General features: G+C 34.3%; 1 protein-coding gene across 2 annotated transcripts in view; it reads left to right on the top strand.

The window, feature by feature from the left end:
• The window catches only part of GRID2 (glutamate ionotropic receptor delta type subunit 2), a 1,434,457-nt gene that overhangs the window by 1,302,702 nt on the left and 107,071 nt on the right, over window positions 1–24,684 (top strand). For both annotated transcript variants that reach the window (XM_019829242.2, XM_045056096.1), the window contains exon 14: window positions 16,123–16,289. In XM_019829242.2, the coding sequence (XP_019684801.1) occupies window positions 16,123–16,289 (167 nt within the window). The remainder of the gene's footprint in view (window positions 1–16,122; window positions 16,290–24,684) is intronic.

The raw sequence follows: 24,684 nt of genomic DNA, 5'->3' as shown, positions 1-24,684 counted from the left end.
CATAGGTTTCAAAAACTGTTATTTAACTATATATGTTAATGATGCCATTTAAAACTTCTAAACATAAAGCAAAAATATTCAGGGTTTTTATTCAGTATTTCTTACTAGAGACCTAAAAATGGCAAACTTGACTATATATATAAATTAGATCTCAATAAACCTGACTTTAAAAAAAACCCTCCTTTAATTACATATTTACACATGTATGTATCTCATAAAAGTATAAATGTATCTACACATGTCATTTTTAGAGCATTCCGTTTCCTTTTACATTTCAGCTTGGCTTTCTCCCATTCTTCTCTCTTCTTCTACCTCCATCCATAACCCTTATTTTTCTATCCTCAAAAGAAAACCAACAGGACATATTAATTCTTCCATATTTTTCTCTAAACTTCTAATAACATAATAATATTTATATATATAGTCCCACAAAGTTATATAATTTGGGGTCATTGTTGATTTTTAAAATGAGATTATGTTATAAATAATTTCTCACCTTGATTTTTTCCATTCTGCAAGTACATCATAGAAATCCTTACATGACACCTTGTATTGCTCTAATAGATTCCTCTTAATATTTCCATAATGTTTCATGGCAGGAACACGTCATCATTTTACGATTGATGAACATTACCACTGTTTCCAATGTGGTGCCACAAGGAAACAATGATACACTGAGAATCCTTGTGCATTAATCTAAAATTTTTATTTCTCTTAGATATATTGCTGGGAATGGAATTCCTGGGCCAAAAGTCATCTATATATATATTTTTTAATTTGAACAGATGTTACTTTTGAAAAAGACTATAACATTTTCCCGTTTCCACTAGCAATGTGTGAGAATACACTTTTCAATGCATCTCCACCAGCAATATATTTAAATGTGGTCAGACCAATAGATATAAAGTAGTAGCCTCCTGTTATTTCATTTTGTATTCACCTAATCACTAATGAGTTTGGGTATTGTTCATACGCTCATTGAACATGTCTATTTGTTCTATTGAGAATTGCCTTTCCAGATGCTTTATCTATTTTTCTTTTGCATCCTCTATTCTTTGCTAGAATAAAGGATGCTTAATTAGAGGAACACCTATATATTTATAAATATTAATTCTTTGTCCCCATGTTCCAACTTTTTTTGTAAATCTGATGGTCTTCACTTTGTATATATATATATATATATATATATATATATATATATACACACATATATATGTGTATATATATATATACATATATATATATATAGCTATACAAAGGCATATTAAAATGCCTTTAAAAATAAAATGTATGTTAAAAAAGTCTGCTATACAAATATATACTTTCTATATTCCATATGTTGGTTAAAAAGTCTTTCCTAACATATATTACATATGCTCCCCTATTTTTCTTGCAGGGCTTTTACTATTTTATTTTGAATTATTAATCCAACTGGAAATTATTTTGGGAGGAGTTAGAAAAAGGTTTGATTTTATTTATTACAAACAGACAGCTAAGTATGCCAAAAACGTTTATTAATATATTTACCAACTTTCTAGACAACCCATAACACAGCTACACCACACCAAAAACATATAATAATATAATTATATAGATGTATTATTACTTCAACATAAAAACATGAAAAAAGACCTTTATTTGGGACTATATATTATTCTGATTATTCATTTCTTACTTAAAAAATTACTTTGTTTAAACAAAACAGTAGAACTAGGTTAACTGTCAAATAGTAGTAACTGATAGTTACTAGTTAAACAAATGATATAGGTGATAAAATATAACAATATTTTACTAAGTTTTCTTTTGATCCTCTGGTAAAGCAGTTATTTTTGTTCTTTTCTAAACCCTGTATTAGAGATTTAAATTTTTAACTATATTTAAGACACATAAGGGCAAGACTTTCCAAAGGGAAACAAATACAAAAATACTAATTAAGCATAAGTAGATTTAAACATATAATTAAACATTAACTATATTAAGTAACAACAATGGCATATGTTTTTTCAGTGCCGTACATGATACTGTGTGATGATTTTACCCTTTCTGTTTCCCATTCCAAAAATACTTCTCTGAATTGCTTGCAACCTTTAGCACATCCTTTTATAGAGTGGTAAAATGAAAATAACTAAACATAAAATTCACTTTGACTTGCAAATCTGCTCTTATCTAACCCACATTATAATGATTCTGGTGTCATCCCAATGGCATGGTATCAATCTAAATATGCTGTTAACAAAAATGTTTGAGCATGAAATACTTAGGAATTAAAAATTATCAGCAATAGCAGGTGTGTTAACTTGTAGGGATTGGATTCTGGCCTTCCATACACTTCGATTCTAAAAGCTTGCTTTTAAAAGACCAGCTTTTTGGGGCGCCTGGGTGGTTCAGTCAGTTAAGCATCATCCTTCGGCTCAGGTCATGGTCTCACAGTTTGTGGGTTCAGGCCCCATGTTGGGCTCTGCGCTGACAGCTCAGAGCCTGGAACCTGCTTCAGATTCTGTGCTTCCCTCTCTCTCTGCCTCTACCCGGCTTGAGGTCTGTCTCTCTCTCTCTCTCAAAAATAAATAAACATAAAAAGAATTAAAAATAAAAGACCAGCTTTTTATCAATCATAAACTTTGCATCTACAAATCTATAGACTAAATCTACCTGAGATGTCCACCACTTTTAAACATTCTGAATGTTATCCTAAGTTAGAGTCCTGTTTCTTGGCAAAATGATTTTAAAGCACAGAGGTACTTTGAACATGTGAAATCAATGCTGTGCAGAAGTTATAGTTTTAGCTGCCTTTTCTGTTTTCTGGTGACCTTTTATTATTATTATCATTATGAAGTAATCTTATTTCAAAAAATGTGTCATTTTTTCTCTGCAGCTTTTTGTCATAATCTCCACATAAAATTGAACAACTCAGGTGTAGTCAGTTCATCTTTTTCCAAGCACACTATGGTTTCTTCAAAAAAAAAATCATCAAACAGTTTTGGGAAAAGCAGCATAGAAATTTCTCTTTTATGGTCATCTTTTTCTTCATTGTTATCCTCAATGTATTTCCCAACTAGAGAACATTCTTGTTTCACACTTAGAATATGCGACTTTATGGCCATCTATATTTGAAAAATTAATAGCCACCTTGTAGGCAAATGTCTAAGAAAGCCATCTCTTTCCATTTCTATTAAGTAAAATCTCCTGAGTGCTTCTCACATTTTGACAAAACAAAAAAATGATAAAAATTTTAAATAATGAAAGCTTCACTATCTCAGGTAAGCAAACCATGTCCCTTTTTTCAGTGTCGTATACATGGTATACAGAATATTTCGCAGGTAGGATCTTTTAATTTTCTTTGATAAGAAGTTTAGCTATGGAATCAAATTTGATGAAGTTTACATTTCTTTGTAGATTGTCTTTGGACAAATTATCGGTCAAGTTTTGTTTTTTTTTATGCAGTTTTATTAACATATTCATAGAAATTAGGAAAACAATTTGACATTACACTGTTTAAATCAAAATACCTAAGAGCTAGGGTGATTATTTTTATTGTTGACATTATGTGACTCCTAACTTTACTGTAGAAAACATGATCATTCAGGTAAAGTCCAAAAGAGTCAGTCTATACTACAGAGTCTCAGCAGATCTATTATCAAAATTTCCTCCTTTTGCTTACCACAGCACATTTTATTTGCAACCTCAGAATCAGGGAATCTAGCTTTACCCCATTTCAGAGAGCTATGAGGAGAACAATCCGATAATGTGTGTTTGTTCTTGTGCTATGCCCAAACTAATTTAGCAGTTGCTCTCTTCAGCTGAGCATTGGTGCCTTTTGGAAGACACAAAAACTTTTGGTTTGCCTCATCCCCAAGTTGGAAGATACAGTCTCTGTTTTATGCTTTGTCATTTCCTTTTCCACCATACTCAATTCCTAATAACCCATGTCATATCCATCTGCTACAAAAATCATCACTTTCAGCCCCTATCTTTTATCCTGTGGTATGGATTTTGTACCCCAACCTTCTGTATCATTACCAAAAACCTGTACTCCCCCCCCCAGCCCCACAAGAAGTTCCCCTTGATGTAGAGCTTCCATTGCTACAACTGGGATATCACAGGCCAACTGAGACAGTTGTCATCCTAGTCCTTCCATTTGAGCCTGTAGGACCAATGAGCATTTTCTCCTTCAATTCATCTGTTCAATTTTTTGGTTGAGAAATTGAGGTTTGTTTGTTAGTTTATAGCCACATAGATCTTTTTAGGCTCACAATTGAATCTGGTTAAATACCCTGCTTATTTTTCTTTTAAAATTGGATTCTTACTAGTACCAAAATGCTCTTGTCCCAGAATGTGTTCTTCTTGTTCAGGTTCATCTTCCCCTCTCTAAATGTGGCACTTGCCCTATGGGTTGTCTTTTTTCTTTATCAGTTTATGAGGACTCAAATCTGATTGTTGGATTATTCTAAGGATTGTCCGTCTTGCTACAGAAGTTGAAATGTCACTCTCCTTATAGACCGAAGTATAGACCGTAGTATAGAAGAAAGTGATTCACAAATCTCCCTGCTGAGGGACCTGGAGGAAGCTGGGGCTCTCCAGTCTTCTGCTGTGTCCCAGCTCCATGAGGGCAGATCTGTGTCCACTTATTCAACTCCTTCCTGACTAATTTAAAGGCAGCAGAACAGGGGCGCCTGGGTGGCTCAGTCGGTTGGGTGTCTGACTTTGGCTCAGGTCATGATCTTACAGTTTGTGAGTTCCAGCCCCACATTAGGCTCTGTGCTGACAGCTCAGAGCCTGGAGCCTGCTTTGGATTCTGTCTCCTTCTATCTCTGCTCCTCCCCTACTCGTGCTCCATCTCTGTCTCTCTCTAAGAAATAAATAAACATTTAAAAAAATCTTTTTAAATAAAGGCAGCAGAACAGGCATATTCATGGGGACAAATATCTAAGGAAAGAGAGCAGGAAGATTTGAAATCCAAATTGTGAGAAAAGCATTGCCCCAAACTTGGTTTCTTCATTGCCTTCCCTGGCGGTTCTGCTGGTTTTCTCAGGTACTCACCCTGCCTGAAGGAGAGATTTCTTAGTCTTTGCCCCACACAGAATTATCCAGAACTCCAGGCCTTACTACCCTTCTGTCTTCTAGACCCTAGTAGCCATTTGTTTCAAGAGAAAGTTGTCAGTGGAAAAGTTAGCTGTGCTTAGTTTTTCACATTCCCAGAATGCTTTAATAAACTTGAAAAAATTAGTATTCCAATGGGCTCAAAAAAGAGAGGCAAAGATAAAATTTATAAGTAAATACTCTACTTCTTTTCCAGGTTAAAAAAGGGTATTTTCTAAATAGCTGATATCTATTTTAAACACATTCATATCTTCCTTGTGAAAATCTATTCCCTGTGATGACTATCTTGGAGCACAAATTCAAATTTCAAAATAATAGCAGGTAAAATATAGGAGGCCAACAATTAAGGCAGCAGTAAACAAAGCCATATATATTTTAAAAGTGAGTCTTAAGCACTAAAATATGGACTTGGGCATGATTTATTTTGCTAGATAAATTCAGACGAAATGATGAATGATGCTAAATTATTAATTTGTTCAAAGTGGGAGAGGCCACCACCTAGAACCATATGTCATAAATATTAAAGCCATCCCATCTTAAGGACTTATGTGGGCAATGAATTATAAGGACCACCGTAGATCGATTCTGGGTTAATCATAACTCTTTGCGCCTGTAATTCACAATCACTTTATCCCCTACTGACCATTAGTTTAAATTGTAAAGAAGTTAGCTTGGTGTGCAAAGCTAGAATTTATTTCTCCCAGTTTGTTCTCGGGCCTTTGGGTTTTTATTTTGTGAGGAAAAATAATAAGTTTCCATCCTGCAGCCTTTATTTTAATTTTAAAAAGCTCTGCTTTGGTTTTAATCCTGAAAACCTGAAATACTTAGATAGCAATAACTACAAAATCAACAGGCTTCAATCGTCCAAAATCATATAAACCAGATATTCATTCATCCCAATAATTCTTTGTAGTTGAGAATTTTTATGTTTTTTTTCTTTCAAGTTTTCATTTACATTCCAGTTAGTTAACATATAGTATTGTAATATTAGTTTCAGGTGTAGGATTTCATGACTCACCACTTACATGCAAGACCAAGTGCTCATCACAAGTGCCCTCCTTAATCCCAATCACTGTTTAACATATCTTCCTACCCACTTCCCCCCCAGCAACGCCCAGTTTGTTCTCTATGGTTAAGAGTCTGTTTGGGTGCTGGGTAACTCAGTCAATTAAGCATGCAGCTCTTGATTTGGGCTCAGGTCATGATCTCACAGTCCATGAGTTCGAGCCCCCCGCATGAACCCCACATCAAAGAGCCTGTTTGGGATCCCCCTCTCCCTCTCTATCTGCCCCTCCCCCACTCATTCCCTCTCTCTCAAAAGTAAGTAAATAAACTTTGTGGTTTACCTTTTTTTCTCTTCCCCGTGTTCATCTGTTTTGTTTCTTAAATCCCATATATGAATGAAATCATATGATACTTGTCTTTCTCTGACTGACTTATTTTACTTGGCATAATGCTCTCTAGCTCCATCCATGTCATCGCAAATGGTAAGATTTCATTCTTTTGTATGGCTGAGTAATAGGCCAGCTGTTTTTTAAAAGCTTAACTTTTATTTATCTTAATAGTGTGATCATATAGCATTAAACAAGTTGCATTCTTTTCATGGCTCTTGCTTTATACTATGGTGCATTATTTTTATTTGTATAAATATTATTTTTCAAACTAGGTAGGCTTTGCCTTGAAGGCAAAGGCTACCATATCTCACATATTTTTAAATTCCTATAGCAAGTATCTCCCAGAAACTGATCTTTAGTGTAGTGGAAAAAAGATGACCTTGAGCTGAAGTTTCAAATCTAGTCATTGATAACACTTAGAACAAGTTCCATTACCACATCTGAGTTAGGCATCATAATATCAGCAGCCTCACAGTATTGGGAAGAACAAATAAACTTGTGTGTAAAGGGCATTTTTTAAGAATGGAAAAAATTCTTTATAAATGAGGAAGACATCAGAGGACAGATATCCCTTCAGTGAAGGGATATCTCATCTTACACTTTGGTTTAAATGTCATCTTTCCATAATTGTCCCATTGATTTTTTTAGTAAAAAAAAAGATTATCATTGATGTATCTCTGTAGCTATACATTTTGAAGTGCACTTTTAAGAAATTTTCTCAGTTAAAGATTTGTGTGAGAAAGAATATGGCTTCCCAGTTAAAACCAAAGTCATTGGGATAACTGGTAGTGAAAGTCTATTTGCTTATTGTGTGGACTTCTGCAGTTATTATAGGAGATGTCTGCCTAATGAATTGAAAAGAAAAGTGCTTTTAGCATTAGGTCACAGTAGAGGATTCAAACCTGGGGCATTCAGGACAAGAGGATTCTACAGAAGAAAAGAAATATGCCATAATCCAAAACATGATGAGAAGCACAGGTGCAGGTTTTGAAAATACATTTTTCCCATCCTTCAATTTACTTGGCAAGAAATGCAAATATTTGAGAAAATAACATTGAATATTTATAGTTCTTCACCTGATGGATAGAAAATTGCGAAAACTAGAACGTTCAAAAAGTGTGCATGAACAAAAACTGGTTTCCAAAGAGTATCTGTGTTTAATCAGGCACTAAACATAAGGAACTTAAATATTTGGGGTTTTCTTGTACAACAAATTCAGTTACCAGAATATTTAAGCAGGCTGCCCTGATTACCTCAGTGAAAGTCAATTTCCCTTTCTTTAAATCACTTTAACATTTTAAGCTTTGTTTATGGTACATACCATCATAAGCTTTGTGTTACGAGTAGTACTTGACTTATCTCCACTACTGAGTTGTAAGCAGCTTGAAGGCAAGAGCCCAAGTCTTACCTTTGTATTTCTTACAGATCCCTTCAAAATCTTCAAGTTAATGCATAATGATTATGAGTAAAGCGGGATTCAAAGAAATATTACTTTAATCATACTATGGAATGAAATTAAGCCTTGTTTCATCTCAACAATGAGAAATCCATCAAGACTATTGGTATCTCAGCGCCACTATAAGGACACAGGTGTCGAGCATTAGCAGCTACCACCTTCCATTAATCCCCACAGCATTCTGGTATCTCTATTTTAGGGACCAGAGATTGACAATATTGGAGGTAGATGCCATTTTGGTTTCTTTTCCCTGTAGCATAAATGGGGCCTGGAATTTGATGACATAAAGCTTCTGGATGCACTTTGCCCTCTGTTTAAACTTGTATGAAGCACTCACTTGGCATGGAATCCACTGGTAAATAAGTCAATGGCCTACAGTGTAGCTGCTTATCGAAATATGACTTCAAGAGCAAAGACTAGTTGAAATTGTTTTAGATTTTTTTAATGTTTATTTTTGAGAGAGAGACAGAGTGTGAGTGGGGGAGGGGCATAGAGATAGGGAGTTACAGAAACTGAAGGAGACTCCAGGCTCTGAGCTGTCAGCACAGAGCCCAATGTGGGGTTTGAGCTCATGAACCACGAGATCATGACCTGAGCCCAAGTCGGACACTCAGCTGACTGAGCCACCCAGGCACCCCAAGACTAGTTGAAATTTTTAATATCCCATCACCTAGTCAGATGGACTGAAAATTTTCAAACCTTCCATTGTTATCCTGTTGAACAGTGACTTTAGGTTTTGTTGATGCATATTTTCTAGACAGCTTTAACCTAGTGGTAAAAAACCATCCAAAGGACAATGATTTTATGTTTTAGTAGATGAAAAAAAAAAGGATATTTTTAAAAGCTAAAATGGTTTGGGTTACTACACAACATTTCACTGGTATTGCTACAGGCTATAATCATACTGTTTTAATGGTTCTCTTTAAAAATGAATTCATGGTGCTTTGTAACATTAGAATTATTAGAAACACGTATATATGGCAATGATAATGTTAATATACATTTAATTCGAGCTTTACAGTTCACAAAGCAGTAACAGCCATGCTAGAACACTTTTCTAATAGCAAAGCAATATGTCCCCAACTGGGGAGGTCCCTTGAGAGTTATAAAGAAGTGCAAGGAAATCTAGGAGGCCAGAGTGGCTGTTTGCAAGAAGAGAAAAGCAGAAATCAAAGTAGCTTGTTAGAGGAGGCTTCAGGGTCACTGCTATCTCTGTTACTTGTATGTTTAGACCTAGTGAGCTAAAAGTAGATATGAAAGTTGGTAATTAAAGGTAACAGAATATGCCACCCCAAAATATACTACCTTAGTATATTGATGATTTTGAGCTGTAAGCACTTGAAAAACAGCAAACGCAGGGAGGAGCTTTCTCTAAACAACCCTTATTTACCTAAAGATAAATTCTCAGAAAAGAACTCAAGTGTCATAAATCCCCTCCCTGGGATTTCATCAACAGGGAATGACTCACATCACAGGAGAAGTAACTAGAAGTGAACACCATATCTAGACAAACTTTGTCATAAAAGATCACACTTCTCCTCTATTCTACAAAAGACCATTCACCTTTCATAAATATGATTACTCTCTCATAAAAAGCTTGCTTCCCCCCTCTCCTTTCCAGTTTAGATAGCTGAATTCTAAAATCACCTTTTTGAGGGACTCATTTTTCCCAGAGTATCTCTCATGTATACATGAGATATGACATGTTGATAAACTTCTTTTTGTTTTCCTCTTGTTCATCTGTCTTTTATTACAGGGGTCTCACCTAAGAACTCCAAAGAGTAGAGGGAAAATTATTTTTGCAAAAGATCAGAAAAGGGGAGGAAGGGCTGTGGGACATGAGTATAATCCTGCCTGTGAGTATATATGGTATAAGACTGAAGATATGAATAATCAGTGTAGAGGAAATCTAACCAAGTATTTCCCCCTTTCTCATACCAACACTCCAAGAATCTGTTAGTTTTTATAAGTACATCAAACCTTATATATATAAAACCTTTCCTGATTATATTACCCATTTTTCATTTAAAAAAGTGTATTTAGGGGTGGCTGGGTGGCTTAGTCGGTTAAGCGTCTGACTTTGGCTCAGGTCATGATCCCACAGTTTGTGAGTTTGAGCCCCACATCGGGCTCTGTGCTGACAGCTCAGAGCGTGAAGCCTGCTTTGGGTTCTCTGTCTCCGTCTCTCTCTGCCCTTCCCCTGCTTGCGATCTCTCTTTCAAAAATAAATAAACATTTAAAATTTTTTTAATTTAAATTTAAATTGTGAAGATTGAATTAAATTGAATTGAATTATTGCATTGAATAATTTTTTCAAGGAAAGAATTTTTATCTCTATTTCATCATCTCATAGTTTGGTTGGGGTTCACCCCAACAAAAGATGGTAAGTATTCACTGAGCACAGTAAATAGGCCTATAGGTTTTAGACCATATTTCATGAAACACTTTGTATTAAATATCTAATGTTGACTTGGTCTAAGCAAATATATTAAAAATGCAGTAATTAAATGTATCAAATATTTACTTATATTTTATTCCTTTTATATTTAGATATTTCATTTTTCCAATATAAGAAAAATATATTCTTAAATGTTTTCTAGCTTTGTGGGCTTTTTTTAACTTAAATTCTTTTTTCATTATAATTAGTTTGTTATACTATAGTAATTTATTTTTATTTTGGTGTTACATAGTACTCTAATATTGACCTTTTTGAAATAATCACCTGTTTCACTACCATTTTAAAAATATTTCATATTTCCACACTGATTTGAATTATGACCTTTGTAATACAGTCTGTATATAATATTTACATACTTTTATTAGTTTTGTATGTTTTTTGTCTATTCCACTGATTTTTTATTCTCAAACAAATCCCATGCTATTTTATCTTTAAACTTTATTACATATTTTACTACTTGATGTTCTAAGTCTCCAATCATTTTTTTAAGTTTATTTATTTATTTTGAGAGAGAAAGAGGAGAGAGAGAGAGTGCAGGGGAGAGAGGCAGAGAGGGAGAGAAGGAATCCCAAGCAAGCCTGACACTGTCAGTGCCGAACCCAACACAAGGCTCAGTCTCACAAACCGTGAGATCATGACCTGAGCCAAAATCAAGAGTTCATGCTTAACCAACTGAGCCACTCAGGTGTCCCTCCAATCACTTTTTATTTTCAAAATTTCTTTGTGGGGCGCCTGGGTGGCTCAGTAGATTAATCATCCGACATCAACTCAGATCATGATCTCACAGTTCATGGGTTTCAAGCCCTGTGTCAGGCTCTGTGCTGACAGCTCAGACCTGGACTGCTTCGGATTCTGTGTCACCCTCTCTCTCCCTGCCCCTCCCTGCCCTCACACTCTGTCTCTCTGTCTCTGTCTCTCTCTCTCAAAAATGAATAAACGTTAAAAAAAATTTTTTTTTAATTTCTTTGCTATTCTCATCTGATTTCTTCCAAGTAAATATGCAAAGATTTTAATTAGTCCTAAGACATTCTTTTGACATTTTATTTAGATTTCATTAAATATCAAAAATACTGAGTAAAATCGGCATTTATTTTGCAATTATATGTCTATTCTTTTTGGAATATGTTATGTCTTATCTAGAAACAAGTTCAAGTCTATTTCAATCAAGTGCTGAAGTTTTCTTTATATAGTCCCTTTTCATTTGTTGTTAAATTTATTCCTAAGCATTTATATTTACTGTAAAAGGATATTTTTACTAAAATTATGTCTTCTCTCTTAATTGACATAATAATAGAAAAGCAACTGATTTGTGTATATTTATTTATAACCAATCTCTTTGTTGAAATCTTTATTTTTCTAATATTTTTTCATGTGATTCTCATGGGTTTCATAACTATGTCATCAAATAATGATAATTTTGTTGGGATACTTGATCAGATTTTTGCTTCCTTACTTATTTCATAGGCTATAATAATAACAACTATGTTAATTTTGGGGGTAGTTTGAAGTAGTTATTCTATGCCTTGTTAAGCAAGAATCTTTCTGTTCTTACTTTATTAGGTAGGTAGGAATGTAGATAAATGATAATGGTTTTCAATTTGGTCAAATGTCTTTTGGTGTCTTTTAAAGATTATTTAAAAATTTGATAAAGCCTCATTTGTAAGATACATTATCCTAGTAACCTTCCAAATACTGAATCAGTGTTACTTTTTCCTGTTTAATAATACATTATTCTTTTATTATACCATTAAAATCATTTTGCTGATATTTTAGGGAGGAAAAAAACACTCAAATTTATGGCTGTTTCTCATATTTTAGTATCAACTTTATTTAGCTCTTTCTCTGTGCTAGTAAAATTACTACTTTTGAGAAAATTTGATAATTTCTCTTTTCCCAGGAAATTATCAAAGTTATCGATATTTTAATTTTATTCCTGTAGAATATTGCATACTATTTTTTACTCCATATAAATAACTTATTTCATTTCCAGTTTTTAACTATCTGTATTTTTTGGCTTTATTGAGGTATAGTTGACCACAAAGCTGTACTATATTTTTGATGTGTACAACTTGATGTTTTGATACATATATGCATTGTAAAGTGATCACCACAATAAAGCTATAACATAGCCATCACCTCAAATCATTGCCTTTATTTTTGCTTGTCATAAGAATAGTTAAGAATTATCCTTTTAGTAAATTTCAAGTACACAATAAACTATATTCACCATGCACTCACCAGGTTCTGTACTATAGTCACCATGCTATACATTAAACCTCCAGAACTTACTGATCTTGCATAGTGGAACTTGTGTCCTTTTGCCAACATCTCTTCATTTTCCCTATCTCCCACCCCCAACCTCTGGCAACCACCATTCTACTCTGTGCTTCTGTAAATTCAACTATTTTAGATTCTAAATAAATATGAGGTCATGCAGTATTTGTCTTTCTGTGTCTGACTTATTTTACATAGCGTAATGTCCTCTGGGTCCATCCATGTTGCTACATATGTCAGAGTATTCTTCTTTTATAAGGATGAATAATATTTCATTGTATATTTTTTATCCATTCCTCTCTTGACAGACATTTAGGTTCTTGTTATATCTTGGCTATTGTGCATAATATTGCAATGAACATGGAAGTGCAGATATCTCTTTGAGATACTGGTTTCACTTCCTTTAGATAAATACCCAGAATTGAGATTGTTGGATTATATTATAGTTCTACTTTTAGTCTGTGGAAGAACCTCTATAATATCTGTACCAATTTACATTCCCACCAACAGTGTACAAGAATTCCCTTTTGTCCATATCCTCACCAATACTTGTTATCTTATGTCTTTTTGGTAATAGACATTCTAACAGGTTTGAGATGATATTTCATTGTGGTTTTTATTTGAATTTTCCTGATGACCTGATGACCAACGATGTTGAGCACATTTTCATATATCTTTTGGCCTTTCATATATCTTCTTTTGAGAAATGTCCTTTTCCCATCTTTCAATCAGGTTATTATTTTTTTTTTTGCCATTTTTGAGTTGTAGGAGTTCCTTATGTATTTTAGATATGAATCCCTTATCAGATATGTGGTTTGCAAATATTTTGTTCTATTCTGTAGCTTGCTTTTGTCACTCAGTTAATTATTTCATTATATATACAGAAGCTTTCTAATTTGATACAATCTCAATCATCTAATTTTGCATTTGTTGCCTGGCTTTTGGTTGTCTCATATCCAAAAATCACTGCCCAGGTTACTGTTAAGACACTTTCTTCCTATGTTTCCTTCCATGAGTTTTAAGTTTTAGGTCTTACATTTAAGTTTTTAATCCATTTTGTGTTGATTTTTGTATATGGTGTGAGATAGAGGTCCAATTTCATTCTTCTGCATGTGACTATCCAATTTTCCTATCACCAGTTATTGAACAGGCTATCCTTTCCTCATTGGATGTTCTTGGAACTCTTATAGACCATCAATTGACTGTAAATGTATAGATTTATTTCTGAAATTTCTGTTCTGTTCCATTGATCTAATTGTTTTAATGCCACTATCATATTATTTTGATTACTGTAGCTTTGTAACATATTTTGAAATCAGAAAGCATGATGCCTCCAGCTTTGTTCTTCTTGCTCAAGATTGCTTTAACTATTTGGGGTCTTTGTGGTTACATGTCAATTTTAGGATTGTTTTTTCTATTCCTGTAAATAATTCCATTGGAAAAAAAAGAATGCCATTGGAGTTTTCATAGGGATTGCATTAAATCTGTAGATCACTTTGGGTAGTATGGGCATTTTAACAATGTTAATTCTTCTAATACACAAACACAAGATTTCTTCCCATTAATCTATGTCTTCTTTAATTTCCTTCCTCACTGTTTTATAACTTTCAGCATATAAATATTTTACTTCTTTGGTTACATTTCTTCCTAAGTATTCTGTTATTCTCATTGCTATTATAAATGTCATTGTTTCTTAATATCTTTTTCAGAGAGTTCATTGTTTGTGTATAGAACTGCCACTGATTTTTGCATGCTGATTTTGTATTCTGCAACATTACTGCATTGCTTTATTAGTTCTAACAGCTTTTTTTGTTTAGTCTTTAAGATTTTCTACATATATGATCTTATCATCTGCAGACAGAGATATTTTGACTTCTTCCTTTCTGGTTTGGATATTTTTATTTCTTTTTCCTGTATAATTGCTTTGGCTAAGACTTCTAGTACTATGTTGAATAGAAGTGGTGAGAATGGGCATCTTTGTCTTCTACCTTTGTAGTACTGGAGTTAAGTCCTCAAGGGGATAGGCTGCTTTCAGGAATGTAGACAGGACAACAGTTGGTTAGCCAATCACTGAGAACAGCCCTGTCTCCTGAAAGTATTATTCAGTCTTAGATTCTGTCACAGTTACACAACAAGGATCCCAAAGCTCCCACAAAGCTACTTTGTTCATGGATGGCTGCCAAATTGTTGTTTCTATGAGAAGACCTCCTATTCCTTCATGTTGCTGATACCACTTCCTCTATCTGTATTTATATGTAAAAGTTCTCTTTTTCCCTAGGCAGATTTACCAAGAAATTGCTTTCTAAACAAACAAACCAGCTGAATATTTGATTTAATTATTAGTTCTGTTTATTTTGTGACTTAAATTCTATATTTATACATAATTTTTAAATTAATTTTATTAAGGTTGCCTTTTATTTTTGATAAATTTGTAATTTAGGGGAAAAGTCACACTTATACAAAAAAGATAATCACTAAAAGGTGTTGTAAACAACCCAGGATCAAGTTATGTTCCCTAAATGATGAGAGGGAAGATTGTATAATTATTTTTTCCTCATTTCAATGCCCAACAAAAGGGTTTCATTTAAGTCCAGCTGCAAAATTTCCATAGACCACACTTGGCAACAGATAACTTAGAATAACATAAGATAGGAAATATGTCTTGCCAGCAGGATAGTGTTAATTATTTTTCTTCAGTGAGAGTTTGATTTACAACATTCATTTAGAATATAGGTCACATGCAGGGGCACCTGGGTGACTCAGTCGGTTAAGCCTTGGACTTGGCTCAGGTCATGATCTCAGGGTTCCTGAGTGGGAGCCCCACATCAGGCTCTGCACTGACGGCTCTGAGCCTGGAGACTGCTTTGCATTCTGTGTCTCCCTCTCTCTCTGTCCTACTCCACTCACACTCTGTCTTTCTCTCTCTCTCAAAAATAAAATAAAACACATTTAAAAAGATAGAATATAGATCACATGCAAGGAGACAATACCTATATCGAGTGAGTAGAAAAACCTACCTGGCTAGGAAGCCTAATAACCTCATGTTAGAAGCCAATATCTGTCGTAATAACTAAAAAAGTGTAACTTCCAGGTCCCCAAAGAGACAAGTCCAATTACAAGAATTACTGTACTCAGAGAAGCTCAAAGACTGGCTTCTTTTCATATATTTATTGTTTTCCCAGTCCAGATGAGATTTACTACTATAAGCTATGTTGCCTGGAAACATAAACAACATTCTAACTTTATCTCATTTCCAAGAGAACAGAGCTTTAAATTAGCCAAAAGCCAAATTCTCATTCAGAATATGTATGTAGAAATATAGGTCCTACCATGTTTTTATACAACTAAATATACACAAATGTAATATTTTTTACCTTGTCTGTATAACTTAAAATTCCAAACTTAAATCCTATTTTCTGCTTTTATTCTCCATATTTTCACAGGTAAAATATGGAAATTATGCGTTTGTATGGGATGCAGCTGTATTGGAATATGTGGCTATCAATGACCCAGATTGTTCATTTTACACCATTGGAAACACCGTTGCTGATCGGGGATATGGAATTGCATTGCAACATGGCAGTCCTTACAGGGATGTTTTTTCGCAAAGGTAAGATTTGTGTGTGGTCCAAATAAGGAGAGACAAAAAAATAGAAAAAGAAAATCTACTTGATTACCCATTTAGTTTTATTACATTGTGTTTTCTTTGTTTGGAAAAGCATAATAAACAACAATAATAAAAGGTAGTTATAAATGTTATTAAATGACACATTCATTTCCTAAAGCATGTACTGATGTATTATTTTTTCCATAAAAAGGGAGAAATATTGCTGCATATGACTGGTTTTACTCTTTAAAAATTGATATGCAAAAGAAAGCAGTATGTTAATAATTTTTTTAGAACTTAATTAGCAGTTTAGTCTCTGAATTTTTAAGGACTAAGTGTTGTAGCAAAATGAATTCATTCCTATGAATACTAAACCATAAAATAAACTTCAGGACAAAGTTAAATGTACTTAGGACCAGTCTGATGTACTGAAGCACATAATGATAGGATCTTTCCATCTGAATTTCACAAAGGAAAAGAATAAGAATTTTAGACTCCCTCAATTGGCATCAAAGTATATGAGACTTTGTCACGGAATTAAGGAGATGGTAAATTAAGAAATTATATTCATCCTCAAATTCAAGTTTTCTTTTATAAATTTTTTTTAAAAGAAAAGATTTTGAAATGTGTATTTTTAGATTAACAGTGTGTATTAAAAGACCTGGGCCTGAGAGGCACTCCCAAAGATCACTGCATTTCATTCTATCTACTATCAAACAAGTGTGGACCTAAGAGATTGCAGTAGCTTTTGGGTAGAAGTATATTTCATTTGACATTGATACTGTATTTTGTTTATTTTCTAGATATTTTGCTACCTATTTTCTAAAAACCAATGCCAGACCAAGAGGGCAGTACCAGGTAGTACTATGGCCCCAAATTTCAAATTATTTGGGTTGCAGTCCTCCAGATTTTAGGATAACAAAAAGCTAGGTATTTTCATTAAAAAAACAAAAACAAAAACAAAATTAAGTCAGGAGTCCAGAATTGATGTCCAAACTCTCCCATCAGCTGACAAAAAATCTAGACCTCTCTCCTTATCTACAGAAGAGGAAGTTTGACAAACTCCAAGGTCTGTGTTAGACAGCTTTTCTGTGTAATAAACAAGCCCCAGAGTACCAGTGACTTTTTGCATTCATGAAACATAAGGCTGTGATTGGGTGAAGGTCTGCAGCGGGCTGCAGGGCAACTTCTCATTCCAGGGCCAGGTTGGAGACGTGGCCCTATCTGGGACAACCTGTTTTCACAGCAATGAGAAGTTGCAGAAGGGGCTGCCAGAAACCTGCAGTGCTGCTTGTGCTTTTTAATTGGTTGTGGCATATACCACATCTGCCACAAACCACTCAAGAAAAAGAGTCTCATGGCCAAGCCCAGAATCGATGGGGGTGGGGAACTGTACTTCACATAAAGGGAAGAAAGAAGTAAATAATTATGACCAAACATACAACCTACTAGTGGCCCCTTATGGCTCTGAAAACATCAAAATGACAAAAATGAAATAAGAATAAATTAGGAGGTAAAGTACTTATGTATAAAAAATGATTAATCAGTTAAAACACCTTTATTGATGAGTAGATTCTAAGGGGAACAAACTGGAAATCAGTTATGCTGTAGAGATCTTACCTGGAAGACACTTACAGTCTAGTTGGAGATTCATGGCCCATGCACATGAAACAATGAACAATAGAGACATTTCTAGAACTGTGTGCTGACATTTACATATATACAGTATCAGTATTGCATCTTTATATTGCACTAAGTTGTGTAGCTGAGATATTGAAAGAATTGAATACTATACAGAATGAAGAGTTAATCAAAGGAAACATGAATGGAAGTTCTCCAGAAAAGGTGAGCTCTGAATTTGACCTTGAAGGATTAGTAGAGAATAGTTAAGCTGAAAGGAAAACATAGATAATTCTTGGAGAAATGATGAAGACAACAGGGTAGAAGTAGAAGAGAGGAGAATATGTTGAGAAGCAACAAGGGCAGCAAGTTAATTTGAAAGGAAATTCGAAGTTTGGAAGTCGTATTGTAGACCACAAGCAGCTGTGAAAACCTATAGCCCATTCTAGAGCCCGGGAGAAAATGAAGCAGGGGTATTTAAGGCAGGGTTAATCTAGTTTTGAGCTGAAGGATGGATTAGGATTGACAAAACTAGAGCAAACCTGGAAGCATGCGACAAGGAAGGCATAGTTCATAACTGGGCAATGGAGAATGAGGAGGAAGGAACAAATAGAAGAGATACTTTAAAAAAATTAATGTTTATTTATTTTTTAGAGAGACAGAGACAGAATGTGAGTGGGTTGGGGCAGAGTGAGAGGGAGATACAGAAACCCAAGCAGACTCCAGCCTGCAAACTATCAGCACAGAGCCTGACACGGGGCTCTGACTCACGAGCTGTGAGATCATGACCTGAGCTAAAGTCAGACGCTCAACCAACTGAGCCACCCAGGTGCCCCTAGAAGAGATACTTCTAAGCAAAGAGGCACACCGTTGTTTTTACTAATTTAGAAGTAGGATGGAAAGCATAATAGAATGAAGGAAATGCCAGGGTTTATGAAAAGTCTAATGGATACTTACCATGAACCATGTAGTTGAGAAAAGGATTATTTATTCCATAGTTGTAGTTAATTGGGCTTTTCTTTTTGTTTCCCGAACTGATTTCTGGGTCTTTTATGCAAAAGAAGAAGCCAATAAAATCAATACACAAACATAATGGCAACTAAAGAAATAGTTAATAAATCACACTAAGTGTTCCATTTCTTATTATCCCTGTGGCGCTTTACCTAAGAGAGATTTTTAATTCTGAGAAAATACAATCCAGTGAACTGCTGAAAAACAATACTAAGCATTGAGCATTATTTTTCCTTTGATTTGCATTATGGATGTTGGCAATTTAAATTGTCCCTTTCTGTGGAGCTCCTAAATAATGACGTATGTATCCTGGTTTCCTGGACATCTGAAAGAAGAGAGATCTAGGAAAGAAACATGATCTGGCGACTGTTGATGTGCCAATGCATCCTTTTATACACATGTGCCACATTAATCTATTACCCTAACTCCCTCCCTGAATTCAGAAAATATGTGCATTCATTCTCTTGTGCTGTGGCCATTAGGGAAAAGGTATCTCTTTTTTATTAACTGATTTAAAAAATTATAGACCATAAAATTTAATCATTGTAGTACACCTTAGAAATTATTATAAACAACTTTAATACATCAACTTATCCTGGGCTCTTGATTATGCTAGATCACTGATTGCTACTATAATTATTTTCAATGAAAATGATAGCATTCAGGGTGATTTTTATATGAAGTAAATGCTAATTTCTTCTCAGGTATCTATACACCTATACCATGACTTATAAGATACCAAAGTATTCAAATATGTAATAAATATTAATATCTAATAAATATTATATATTTATATAGTAATTACATATATTATGCACTATCTGCCAAGTATCTTATATGCTTATATACTTTAATGACACTTCAAAACAATCATATGAAATGCTCATTTGCTTATTGTATGTTTGCATATTAGTGCAAATTAGTGCATATTAGTGCACAACTATTATAATTAGTGCACTAACTATAATTAGTGCACAACTATTATACTACAAGTGAATGTGCTGAATGGATGGCCTGAGCTTTGGCAAATGTTAGGTTAAGCATCAGAAACACAGGCTATAGGGATCTACTCACTTTACAATTGTATGATTGTAGACACACTCAGGACTGACTGTTAAGGACCAGTAAATGCTACAGTATGTATAATCATAGAATCAGATTGAGGAGTTTTGTTTCCTTGTCTGCACAAATAATAGATAACTTGGCAGCAGAAGCTGAAGTATTTATGCAATCTCATCAGATAGGCCAGAGTTCTAGTGGATGAATGATGTTTGCAGTGAATTCTCTGACACCATTTCATCAAATGCCTATGTGGCCCTTGTCTTGTAGTAGGTCTTTGTATACAAAAATTATTTAGTCAAAAGCTGTTACATTAAAAACATTTAAGAGTAGAAGAGAGCTGAATTTTTCAGTGATACTATTATTCTTTTAATAAAATAAACTCCAGTGTTGATTTCAGAATCTTAACCATTCATAAGACTAAAAAATGATTTAAAAATATTTATTGAGCATTTAGTATGAGCTCATCTCTGTTCTCAAATCTTAGCGGATACCAAGGAGTAATTAATTCATAAGTTTAATGTTATACTTCATCAATAAAAAAAGTCCCTTTTTGCCTATTGGCTTCTATCTCTAAACTTTAGGAATGAACCACCTAGTCACACAAAAACAAGGACATATTTCAAATTGTATGGAGAATGATTTTGTTGGATTCATGCTATTGGTACAGATGCATAAATAATATTTCAATCTAGTCACAGAATTTCAGAATTTTTACAAACGGAATAATCGGTAGTTCCCTTTTTATCAACGATGGAACTAGTTCAAAGGGGTAAATTACTTACTCAGAATCACAAAAAGCAAAAAAACTAGAAAATTTTCAAGAGCCCTAATTCCATGTCCAGTTTTCTCATCATCATGCACCCTATCTTCCCTCAACTTTCTTCTAAAAGCATATAAAAATAATACTATATTATGTTTACATGTGCCAAATTTTGAGTAGCAAAATGTAGTTTGCAAAATGTAGCAATCTGTGAGGTAAGTACTAGTATTATCCTCAATTTATAGACACAGAAGCTGAGACATAATGAGGTAACATAATTTGTCCTAGTTCACAAAGCCATTGAGTATGAGAGCTGAGATTCAAATAGAGACAGTATGGCTCCAAAAATTGTCATAGATGTTTAACAATCTGTGTTTTAAATAAATACTTACAGATTGCCCTTTCTCTCTCTGCCCGCCTTCCTCTCCCTCTTGGGGGCACAGAATAGCATTAATCATAATCCTTGACACATTACATACTTTCATTTTTGGTCCATAAATGACCACTTTTATTTGTTTAATTACTTTTAATTTTCTTGAATATAGCCTCTTTTTTGTTGTTGTTTCTTCCCTTTGCATTGTTAACTGTTAGAATATCTGTGCTTCACTTTGGTTTTGTTTTTGTTTTTATTTTTACCAGGGCCCTAATTTCCAGAATAGCCTGGATAGGCCAGGCATAATTTTTTTGAACTGAAGTATAGTGTAATTGACATATGATATTATATTAGTTTCAGATGTACTAAAAATGATTCTACATTTATGTGCATTATAAAATGCTAACCACAGTAAGCATAGTTACCATCTGTCACCATACAATGTTATTACAATATTATTGACTATATGCCCTTTGCTACACTTTCCATCCCAATAACTTATTTATTTTATAACTAAAAGTTTGTACTTCTTCATCCCCTTTACCTGTTTCACCCATCATTCCACCCACATCCCCTCTGGCAATCACCAGTTCATTATTTTTATTTATGAGTCTATTTCTGTTTTGTCTTATTTGTTTTGTTTTTTTAGATTCCACATGTAAGTGATAGCATATGGCTTTTGTCTTTCTCTGTCCAACTTACTTCCCTTTGTATAATAGCCTCTAAGTCTATGCATGTTGTCACAAATGGCAAGATTCCATTCTTTTTTATGGCTGAGTAATATTCATATATATATATATATATATATATATATATATATATATATCCATCCCATCGTCTTTATCCATCTATCAATGACCACTTAGGCTTCTTCTACATCTTGGATATTTTAAATTTTTTTTTCAACGTTTATTTATTTTTGGGACAGAGAGAGACAGAGTATGAACGGGGGAGGGGCAGAGAGAGAGGGAGACACAGAAGCAGAAACAGGCTCCAGGCTCTGAGCCATCAGCCCAGAGCCTGACGCGGGGCTCGAACTCACGGACTGCGAGATCGTGACCTGGCTGAAGTCGGACGCTTAACCGACTGCGCCACCCAGGCGCCCCTACATCTTGGATATTTTAAATAATGCTGCAGTGAACATAGGGGTGCATATGTCTTTTTGAATTTAATGTTTTTCTTTGCTTTGGTGAAATACCCAGAAGTGGAATGGCTGGGTTGTAGGGTATTTCTATTTTTTAATTTTTTAAGAAACCTCCATACTGTTTTCCACAGTGGCTGAACAAGTTTACATTCCCACCAACAGTGCTTTCTCTACATCCTTACTAGCATTTGTTGTTTCTTGACATTTTGATATTAGCCACTCTGACAGGTATGAGGTGCTATTTCATTGTGGTTTTGATTTACATTTACCTGCTGATGAGTGATGTTGAGCATCTTGTCATGTCTGTTGGCCATTTGTATGTCTTCTTTTAAATAATGTCCATTCAGGTCCTCTTGCCATTTTTTAATCAAATTATTTAGTGCTCAGTTGTATGGGTTCTTTATATATTTCGAATACCCTTATCAGGTATATCATTTGCAAATATTTTTTCCCATTTAGTAAGCAGCCATGTTGTTTTGTTTTTCCTTCATTGGAAGCTTTTTAGTTTAATGTAGTTCCAGGTTTGTTTGTTTGTTTTTACTCTTGTTGCCCTTGCTTGAAGAGACAGATCCAAAAACAAGCAAACAACCAAAAAATTGCTAAGACTGATTACCCAAGAGTTTACTGACTATGTTTTTCTTTTAGGATTTTTATGGTTTCATGTCTTACATTTAGGTTTTTCATTATTTGGGTTCATGATTGTATATGGTATGAGAAAGTGGTTGCGTTTCATTGTTTTGCATGTAGCTGTCCAGTTTTTCCAGCACTATTTATTGAAGACGTTATCTTTTCCCCATTGTATATTCTTTCCCTTATTGTTGTAGATTTATTAACCATACATGCATAGGTTTATTTCTGGGCCCTCTGTTATGTTCCATTGCCCTGTGTGTCTATTTTTGTGCCAGCACCATACTATTTTGCTTACTAAAGATATGTAGTATAGTTTGAAATCTGGGAGTGTGATACCTCCAACCTTGTTCTTTCTCAAGAGTGCTTTGGCTGTTTGGGGTCTTTTGTGATTCCTTATAAGTTATAGGATTATTTGTTTTGTAAAAAATGCTATTGGCATTTTGGGAGATTGCATCAAATCTGTACACTGTTTTGGGTAGTGTGAACATTTTAACAATATTAATTTTCCAATCTATGTATGTGCTATATCTTTCCATTTGTGCCATCTTCAATTTGTTTCATCGGTTTCTTATAGTTTTCAGAGTATAAGTCTTTCACCTCCTTGGCTAAATTTATTCCTAAGTATTTTATTCTTTTTGATGCAATTGCATATGAAATTATTGCCTTAATTTTTCTTTTTGCTAGTTCATTATTAGTGTACAAAAATGCAAAATATTTGTGTATGGTGATTTTGTATCTTCAGAATGCATTTATTAGTTCTATTAGTTTTTTAGTGGAATCTTTTATTTTTTATGATGTTTATATTTATTTTTAAGAGAGAGAGAGAGAGAGTGTGTGTGTGTGTGTGAACCAGGGAGGGCCAGAAGAGAGGGAGACACAGAATCCAAGGTAGGCTCCAGGCTCTGAGCCAGCAGCACAGAGCCCAACGTACGGCTCGAACTCACAAGCTATGAGATCATGGCCTGAGCTGAATTAACTGACTGAGCCACCCAGGCACCCTTTTAGTGGAATCTTTAGGGTTTCAACATGTAGTATTGTGTCATCTGCCAAAAGTGACAGTTTTACTTTGCTTTACCAATTTGAATGCTTCTTTTTTCTTTTCCTTGTCTGATTGCTGTTTGGATTCAGAAAAACCACATTAGATCTTTTTCTGTCTTAATATTTCTTACAGTTTACTTCTTGGGTCCTGCCTCATGTTGGTAAGCCCCTTGAGTTCAGGCATATGTCTCTACATCTCTAGTGGCTACCTTTGTGCAAGCATAGAGTAATCATTTAACAAATATTTGATGAATGAACAAAAGATCTACCTAACTTTTTGATCAAAGATTATCCCATTTACTTATATTCTAATAAATTAAATACCTATTCTTTGTGTTTGTTAGGAAAGAAAGAAAGATAAGAAAGAAAGAAAGAAAGAAAGAAAGAAAGAAAGAAAGAAAGAGGAAGGAGAGAAGGAAGAAAGGAAGGAAGGAAAAGAGGGAGGAAGGGAGGGAGGGAGGAAGGAAGGAAAAGTCTTCTATTTTCTGTTACCATAATATTTTTTTTTCTTTCTGGCTTTCTCCAATTATTCATATAATGAGTAATAAAAACTTAGAAGAAGAAAGAAAATAAACACAGCACATGTCCACCTTTCTTTCTAGCTCCCTGCTATTAAGAACTTATATACTTTCATTCCCACAAGGAAAGTAGGAAATATTCCTTTAACTTGAAAGCTTAGAGCCCTAATCCTTTTATTCACCAATAAGAATGAGGTACTCTTAAACCACTTTGTTCCCTTTTCAGGAAGAGAAAAAATCTG

This window comes from Felis catus, chromosome B1 (assembly GCF_018350175.1).
Source record: "Felis catus isolate Fca126 chromosome B1, F.catus_Fca126_mat1.0, whole genome shotgun sequence".
In the NCBI taxonomy this organism is placed as follows: domain Eukaryota; kingdom Metazoa; phylum Chordata; class Mammalia; order Carnivora; family Felidae; genus Felis; species Felis catus.
The sequence above is the reverse complement of the archived record's forward strand: the minus strand, read 5'-3'. Positions and strand labels throughout refer to the sequence as shown.